This window comes from Macrobrachium nipponense, chromosome 38, assembly GCF_015104395.2.
Source record: "Macrobrachium nipponense isolate FS-2020 chromosome 38, ASM1510439v2, whole genome shotgun sequence".
Classification (NCBI taxonomy): Eukaryota; Metazoa; Arthropoda; class Malacostraca; order Decapoda; family Palaemonidae; genus Macrobrachium; species Macrobrachium nipponense.
Genome location: NC_061098.1, coordinates 43,660,326 through 43,670,325, shown reverse-complemented (window position 1 = coordinate 43,670,325; position 10,000 = coordinate 43,660,326). Strand labels below are relative to the sequence as shown.

The 10,000-nt window shown below is 30.6% G+C and overlaps 1 protein-coding gene across 1 annotated transcript in view; it reads right to left on the bottom strand.

Annotated features, from left to right (window-relative positions):
* The window catches only part of LOC135209823 (uncharacterized), a 49,316-nt gene that overhangs the window by 6,458 nt on the left and 32,858 nt on the right, over window positions 1-10,000 (bottom strand). Inside the window, exon 8 of the mRNA XM_064242595.1 lies at window positions 8,895-9,010. Within this exon, the coding sequence (XP_064098665.1) occupies window positions 8,895-9,010 (116 nt within the window). The remainder of the gene's footprint in view (window positions 1-8,894; window positions 9,011-10,000) is intronic.

Genomic DNA, 10,000 nt, shown 5'->3' with positions numbered 1-10,000 from the left:
ATTCCTAAAATGGAGATCAATACTAAAAGCTGCTACTATGTCAGGATATACCTGTTCACAACGCAAATGGTTCAACACCAAACAAAATGTGATTGCACCTATTTTGAATGGTTTCAGGATGCTATATTGGTCTTAATATACGTTTGCTCACGATGATAAACAGGAATTTTTATAAAACAATCATTTTACTTTTATAGAAGAATACCTGACCACGCCCTGCCAGGGAGAGCTTGAAGAACTCAGAAAAAAATTTCCTTCCTCTCCTTTTGATTGTTTGGTCAGTGATTTATAATAGTGTCTTGAGTCCGTACCTTAACTAAACATGATATATGCATGCAAACATATATAGCCTGCATCTGTTGATTAGATGGTGAAAGAGAGAGAGAGAGAGATGAGAGAGAGACGAGAGAGAGAGAGAGGAGAGAGAGAGAGAGAGAAATAATGATTCACTTGTAGTGACCAAAACATTCTAGGGTTTTTTCTTGATGACTTGATGTTTGTCTCTAGCATAAGGGGGAATTATAAATCGTGCAAGAAAAAGAGATAATAGAGAGAGAGAGAGAGCGAGAGAGAGAGAGAGAGGATAAAGCAACCATGAATTTATTTTCGTCATTTAAAAACCTCATAGACAAAATCTCTCCAGATTGTTTGAGTGAGCTGAAGAGAGAGCGAGCGAGAGGGAGAGAGAGAGAGGAGTTTGGCAGAGGATGTTGTTCTATGGTGAAGTTGTCTTTCGTGGTGGTGTGTTGCAAACCACACCTAAATAATTTCAGACCTCATTTTAAACCGGACTATATAACGATATATACGTCACCGTACAGTCACGAAGAAGTCGCCTATAGGAATTACGAAGGTAAAAACGAAGACGAAAAAGAGAATTGATGATGAAACTAATTGAACGAATAATTATAATAATAAAAAAAAAAAAGGAAATACAGTTAGTAGTATATGTGAGGTCGGGCTTAGTCATCAGCTACTGCGCATTGCGCGGATGGGAGTCGAAATGGGAAACTCTGCCTTAGAGAAATTACGGATACAGATTTCAATGCTGATTTTGATTGAGGTAATTAACAAATTTATTGTAATTATGATGTTGGGGACTATTCTTTGTGCAGAGAGAGAGGAGAGAGAGAGAGAGAGAGAGGAGGAGAGAGAGAGGAGAGAGAGAGAGAATTACCTCCTATTCTGAACATTCGACGTCGACAAACAATAATAAATTTGATAAGACAATGCTATATTGAGGCCCAAATTCAAGATTTTTATTTTTTCTCAAACTTAAAACAGGAAGAAAGTTTGGGTTCAATCTTTCGTTTTTAAAAATTAAAACTTTTTAACTACGTCATGAAAACGATTCATAAGCAATGCTGCTTAAATATGAAATAATAATAGGATAACTTGTCATAAAACTAGAAGCTTAGACTTGACTGCTTCAGTTTTGAGGAAAAAAAATACTTAGCGGAGTATAGAATTGCATGAGCATCCTGGGCATCTAATTAAGTATCTTTTCTGTGACCAAATGTTGAGGGTTTTATTCTGAAACTTTCAGTAAACAGACGTGAACGCAGGAGGCTTATATACTAGCCAAAGAATATGTACGTATGTACGTCCCACCAATGAAAAATGAGCAGCAAATCCTAAAGAAAGGCAGCCCTCCCCCTCCCCCCCCCCTTCTGCACTCTTCTCTCTCTCTCTCTCTTCTCTCCCTCTCTCTCTCTCTCAAAGCATTAATCACTTTGATTAAAAAGCTATAAGCTAAGGCTTTCTGATCACACAACTAGGTTTGATGAGAAAAATCAGAAGACATTTCGAGGCTCCATGGAAGAATCTGGAGGAGGAGGAGGAGGAGGAACAATGGATTTCTTGCCTTCCTCGGCTTACACTTTTCCCAGACATTTTGAGCAGATCCTGAAATACTACAGTAAATCAGGTGAAAGTTGCCAAGACCCTACTTCAAGACGTGTTTCGGGTCAAGGAAACTTTCACAGGATTTCGAGTTGGGAGACTTTTACGATGGAGACTTTTCCAGGGAAGGCAAACGAATACAGCGGGATTTATCCGTCACTCTTTACTTCTCCTTTTCGCTTTGTTGCCCGGATTTCAGGGTTTGTTGAAATATATATATATATAATATATATATATTATATAATATATATATATATAATGATTAATATATATATATATATAGAATATGTAGATAGATATAAGTATAAATTGTTCATGCATGTATATAGTATACATATCTATGAACATACCTTCATCACTATTGTAAACTTTGCTCCTTTTACTTTTAACTTTAATACTTTTATGTAAATACTTTTACTTGTCTCTTAGCCTGAGTCTGTTAGTTTTTTTTTTTTTTTTTTTTTTATTTTATTCATAATTTATTACTCGTAAACGGGACAAAAGGTCCGAAACGTCAGCAGACTAAAAGGCCATAAAGGAACAAAGGAATGTCTTTCTCCCAATAAATTCCTGCATTCATCGGGTTTAAAGCATCAACTTTGATATACAGTATAGATATACATATTATATATATATATAATATATATATAGTATATATATATATAATATATATATATACATATATATAGATATATATATTATATATATATATATATACATATATATATATATATATATATATATTAAATATATATATAGTATATATATATTATATATATATATATATATATCATATATATAGATATATATATACTATTATATATCTTATATAATATATATATACGATGTATATGTATTGTATAAGCGGGGTCTCTTCTTTCGCGTTTCCCTTACTGTCTTACTTCTGTCCTAATGAACACCTTAATATAGTCCCCCACCCACCCATCATCCGCTTCCAACGAACATAAACAGCTGTTATAATCAGTTTATCTCGAATTCCAAGTACCAAGATGTGATGAAGTGCAGCAATTGTTGATAACATTTCACGCGCTTTACAGTAATGGAAGTACGTAGTATATGGAGCTTCCTGAATGTTTCTAGGTCTGCTTCTGATGAAAATGGGAAAAATAATTGCACAGTTATTATGTGGACAGTTAATTATGTGACCCACCAACACATATATATATAGAAAATATATAAGATATATATAATATATATATTTTTTCTGACCACTTATATATATATATATATATATATATATATTATATTATATATATATATATACTATACATAAAGTGTGCTTTGTGTGTACAGATTATGTACATATGTAAGTAATTGCATATACATGATCTATTTGAGTAGCTTTCTTGGATCGAAATTATAAATTTCTTGAAGAATGCATAATCACGCAACAGCGATACCGAAATATACTTATCGGACAGAAAGGATCGGAACAAAAAAATTGATTGATCAAACCACAAACAATGATCTGTCAATTAAACCACAAAATTGATTGATCAAACCACAAAAATCACTATAAAAATAGGAAGAAAATAGAAAATGAAAACAGTTTGGAATCAAATCAATGGCCGTCATTCGTTGGCAGGCAACGGTTTCCGGTAACACGAGAGATGCGAAGGTGGCGTTTGAGGTGAGAGGAGCCGTGTGAATCAGTTCATTTGCATTTCGTATTGCGGGTTCCTCCCTCCCTCCCCTCCCTCCCTCCCTCCCTAGGACCTGGGAGCACTCTCGACTTGTAGAGTTGAAATTCTGACTGTCCTCTGGACGGAACGCTCGTCGAGATAAGCCCAAAGATCTCACGAAACCAGTATAATTCTCGGTATAAATTATGGTGTTATAAAATAAGTTAGGTTATGGACTGATACTTATAAATGCTTTCTATTTATCTGCAGTATAATATTGTAGTGTAGATGTGAAGGGGAACAAAAACAAAACACACAGTACAATATATATATATATATATCTATATATATATATTATAATATATATATATATTTATATATATATATATATATACATATATATATATATATACAGTCCAGACGTACAGGGCGTTATTCACATGTTAAAGAGATCAAGGGCCAGGCCCGTCCGAGATTCAATTATCCTTTAATCCTACGCTTCGTGAACAACATCGCCACATCTTCAGGGAATTTTTCTACCAAAATAAAGTATAAAATGTACATAAAAATAGAGCTGGATCACAGATCAATCGTTGAAAATTTAAAAACAGTTTAATGGTAAAATTAAAAATCTCATACTTAAATTAATGCACCTTTGATTAAAAAAAGACCAGAAATACCAAACACTTACAAATGACGAGAAGAATATTAAAAATTAAACTAATTACACAAAGACAAAAGTAATAAAAAAAATATCTAAAAAGAAAAGTCATATATTCACAAAACCCAGCCAAAAACAGCTCAACACCCAACCAACTTTACAGCATCAAAGCTAAAAACCACCCACTAAGTAAACAACTTCAAGCGGCACAAGGAATGACAGAATAATTAGGCTAAAAAAACAAATGGGACAGCAGAGGAGGGGTTGTTTAAAGTGAGAACTCTAGTTTGATGTTCAGAGTTTCCAAATCAACAGTTCGTTGGGTCCCTTGTTTGGCCAAATATTTAAAATAATCGTAATGACTGTAGCTTTACATTTAAAAGTTAGGCTTCCTTATATAAGATGTTTCAGGTTAGATAATTTACACCCGTTTTGTAACTAACGCCCCGATGGGAATCGGCCCTGACCCTGAGAAGGACGCGGGTAGTATCCACATATTTTCCCAGATTACATCTGGGACAAAGTGTATTCATAAACGACACCCGACGTCATCAAAGGCAGAGCCGATCTTTAAACATGAAGAGCGAGCAATGGTCTTGGATTTTCTAGGTATAAGTTTTAGATTACGGCTCCAAAATATCTGTGCAAATTTTGGTAAACTCGTTACGAAAAGTATCATTTAAACAGATCGGGAAACTGGCATAAAGAGGGAGCTGGGGACCTTAAAACTAACTAGGCTGTTCAGAACCTTTTATTGAGTAATTTATTTAAAATTCTATTAAAAGATATTAGAAGGATAAGCATTATTAGAGAAGTACTGAGGAGAAAAAAGTAATTTCATTGTGGAAGAGAGACAGGTAGAGGTAAGAGCCAGAGCACGATAAAAGTAAGGTATACGATCGAGTTGAGTTTGAAAATTGAGAGAAACAGGAAACTATAGAAGTTGGAACCGATGCCCGGTAATGTTTTCTTCTGTGTTTTATCTTTGAGCTGAACGGTTGGTTGGTGTTGACTGTTTTTGGCTGGGTTTGTGAATATATGACTTTTACTTTTATGAAATTTTTTATTACTTTTGTCTTGTGTAATTAGTTTTAATTTTTAAATATTCTTCTCGTTCCACTGAAGTTGTGTTGTATTTATGGTCTGTTTTATCAAGTGTGCATGTAATTTAAGTATGAGAGTTGTAATTTTACCATTTTAAACTGTTTTAATTTCAAACTAATGGATCTTGTGATTCAGCTCGTATTTTTATGTTAACATTTTCTACTTTATTTTGTAGAAACATCCTGAAGAGTGGCGATGTTGTCACGAAAACGTAGGATTAAAGGATAATGTGAATCTCTTCGTTTCTTGCCCTTGATCTTCTTTAAACATATATATATATAGATATAATATATATATATATATAATATATATATATATATATATATAATATATATATATATATAGTAGATATAGATTATATATAATATATATAATATATATATATATATATAGTTCTATATATAGATCATATATATATATATATATATATATATATAATATATAATATATAATAATATATAATATATATATACATTATATATATATATATATATATATCTATATCTACCTATCTAATATTATATATAATATATATATATATATATATATATATAATATATATATATTATATATATATATATATAAATATATGGGATTTTTTTGTACAAAAGTTTGGCATGGCTGGTGGTAAATCCCTTATATCTGTCCTCTAGCAAAATTTAACATGGAATTATTTGAGACAAAACTTCTTACCAAGAATTGCCCCCAAAAAGTTATATGGTTTAGGTTGTGGATGATATTTTCTGGATTTGGTCAGTGCACGAAATCAACAGGAATTCTATTTAAATCTCAAATAATTTAGTCCCTTCTATAAAATCTACTTGTAGAGGAAGAAAAGAAATTGTAATTTGAATTTTCTTGATAACTAACTGTCCATAGAAATGATAGAAATTTCACCTTTTCAGTCTTCGAAAATCAAACTAAAAATGTCTCTTTTCATTACTTACTCCAATTCCTATCAAAATGTTAGATATCAGTTTGATCTAGATTTTCCTAAGGCTTACCTGTCAGTTGGCCACAGTTTAGTAACACTGAGATTAAAACCATTTATGATATTGCCTGTAACTTAAATACCCAAGGGAGTTTTGTAGATGTGGCATTTAAAAGAGCTAGAAAACACTTTATTTAAACTAATGACAAACTTGAATTTAGTAAGGCCATACCATTCCGAAAATTACCTATGATGAAAGGATTTAGAAATTCTAGAATTTTAAAGCTTTTTTAATAAATGTTTTTTTTTTCAGTTTGATTAATGTCAAGAGTTTAGTATAAAAAATTTCCCCAGATCTTCCAGCGCATATATGAATCTTGCAAAAAGTGTGATAAAGGTCTATGCGGACAAACGGGTAAATTCTCACAACGTCTCAACAGCACCAATATTCTGTGGAGAACTGGGCAAATATCGAATGCCTTATTCGTTATTAGATGAGAGATTTAGATCCTCCTATGAACTGGAGTCAAGCAAGAGCCTTATCCCATGTAATGATCACAGTTAAAAGGAATAGATTGAATATTGGTTCATCAAGTCTAATAATGGAAATGTTAAAAATTTAAGTCTTGTTCATTTAAATTTGATGCCTTCATAATGAAAACGTGTAGATAAATATAAGCAACAAAATAATATATTCAGTTTCTGTTAGGGTTAATCTATGTTTAAGTTTGTGACCGTGTGATATCCGCATAATCTGTATGATCTCTAATTTTTCCATTTAGATAATTAACATCTGGTATTGTGATGTTTTAGTTTCACCTGATGAACTTTCTTACAAATGTATTTCATTCGTTCCTTGACAATGTCTTATAAGGACGAAAGCGCTTGGATTTCTGATCATTTTTTTTCCTGTGGTATTCACTTATATACTATATATATATATATATATATATATATATTATAATATATATATTCTATTATATCAATATATCTATATGAATATATATATATATATATCTATATATATATATATATATGTGTGTATGCATTATACGTCATCCTTTTTAATCCAAGAATTAATACGATTCATTTTTTGTACGGTTCTTTTGAGCTAATAAATAAATGGCATAGAATTGATTCAGACTGAAGACCGTCCGATACCAGTTTTGACTGTTGAAGAAGATAATTTTTTTCTTTTTTTTATTTAGCTGAGTTTTAAATCGTACAACAATCTTTCCTCAAAATGATACCACGTAGAAATCTGTTCATAAAATGAGTACAGGAGGATTTCTTTATGGACATACATAGTATTACTTTCTTGTAAATCGAAAATATTTATAATTAAGATATCATTGCGAAAATAATTTTATTTTGGTATTTCATAAGTTAACCTCGTTTTCCTGGTTGTTTGTTTTCGTGACTTAGATTTCGTCAGAGGGATCATCCGTTGGAGGATCATTCTAGCAAAGCTTTTAGCGACCAGTATATTCGGAAGAGTTACCGTGCATTATGGGTATTACTTACTGCGTATATATGTATATATAATATTATATATATATATAATATAGATATATATAAATATATATATATATATATATATATATATATATGTATATATATTATATAGATATATATTATAATATATATATATATATATATATAATATATTATATATTATATTATATAGATATCTATATATATATATCTCTATTTACTATATATATATATAAAATATATATTATGATATATATGAATATATATACATATATATATATATATATATATATATATATATATATATATCGATATATATATATATAGTAAATAGATAGATAGATATTTTCTGCATTTCCCCTCTTGGATTTCCTCACTTTTCAGTTCCATGTTATTTCTCTTTAAGTAGTGTTACTCTCGCTTCTCCCTCAGAAGAATTCAGGAGGCAAAATTAAAGCAATACCGTTTATTAAGTGAAGCATCGTCGCCCAAAAAGGTCCAAAACCTCCCGAGGTTCCTGTGACTCACTAGACAGAGATAAATGAATTAATTCGGTTTCCACTGAAGTAATTGGATTTTACACTTTATTTTTCTCATGGGAAAGAAAGGAAGAGAGAGGAAATGGGAGGGGAATTTGTATTGCCATAACACTCCGCATTTCAACTCTCTCCTCTCTCTCTCTCCTCTCTCTCCTCTCTCTCTCTCTCCTCGCTCTCTGTCAACCATAACCAAAAAAGCATCATCATGGAAATTTCACCCGCACTGAATGATCTCGATTACGACCACCATCAACACTGAGTAAGATATTTTCTGTGTAAATGATTTAACAAATGAAGGAGGGCCGTGAACTAACCTATACTAGTACCCCACACACGCACACACCCACACACACACACACACACACACACACATAGATATATGAATAATATAGATATATATATATATATATATATATATTATATATATATCTACTATATATTATATATATATATATATATGATTGTGTTTGTGTATGATGTATAGTTTGTGCGTATCTCAGTATAAAAGGGCCATAAAAACTTTGTTTAAAGTGGAAGTTAGTCCACAAAATATAGTTCCTAAAGTTTAAACCAGAGTGCGAAAATGATCAAAGGGCTTGGTGGGTGGGTGTCGGGGTTACCATGTGTCGTTGGGGGTAATTGTCTGTTCCAAATGTGCTGTTCCCATGCTCGCTGTGAAAGTGAATGTAGGTCGTCGTCTTCTGCCCATGACGTCTGGCAATACGATCATAAGCATCTGTAGGAAGACACAATAGCTGTAGAATGCAAACAGAATTATTACTGTATTTAAAACTATGATAAAACACGGTCTACGAAAACTACATTAATTTGGAAATTGATTATTACACAGACACACACGCACACAGACACACACACACACACACACACACACACACACACACCACACACACACACACATATATATATATATTATATTATATAGATATTTATATTATATATATATATATATATAAATAAGGTGTGAATTCTAGGGTAAAAATATTAAGAGTACTTATTCAGTATTCTGCTTGTGTTTCTTATGACACATTGTTTATTCATATATATATATATATCTATATATATATACTATATATACATATAATAGACTAAATTATATATATATATATATATATATATGTTATACTATATAATATATATATATATATATATATATATAGATATATATATATATATATTATATATATATATTATATATACATATATATATATATAATATATATATACTATATATATATATATATATATATATATATACTATATATATTATATATATATAGATAATATATATATAGACTACAGATATTTATATATATATATATATATATAGTATATATATATATATATATATATATATATTATATATATAAAAAGTATATATAATATATATATATATATATTGAATGTATACTTTAACCAGATATTACAGGCTGTCTGTACCTCTTATCCAGCTTCGATGGTACATTACAAGAAACTTCTGCCACTACCAGACTTTGCCCCAACGGTCTCAATAATCAATCAATTTAAACGCTACAATTGTTAAAAATTAAAAAGTGACGATTGAGGGAATTCAGTGAAAAGGTGGCATTTCCCTTAGTTGTAACGTGAAAAGAGGTGTCAATTACACTGAACATAAAAAAATATGAGGATAGGAAGAAATGAAGCAAAATTTATAGAATTCAAGTTTTTATATAGAATTTAGGCCAAA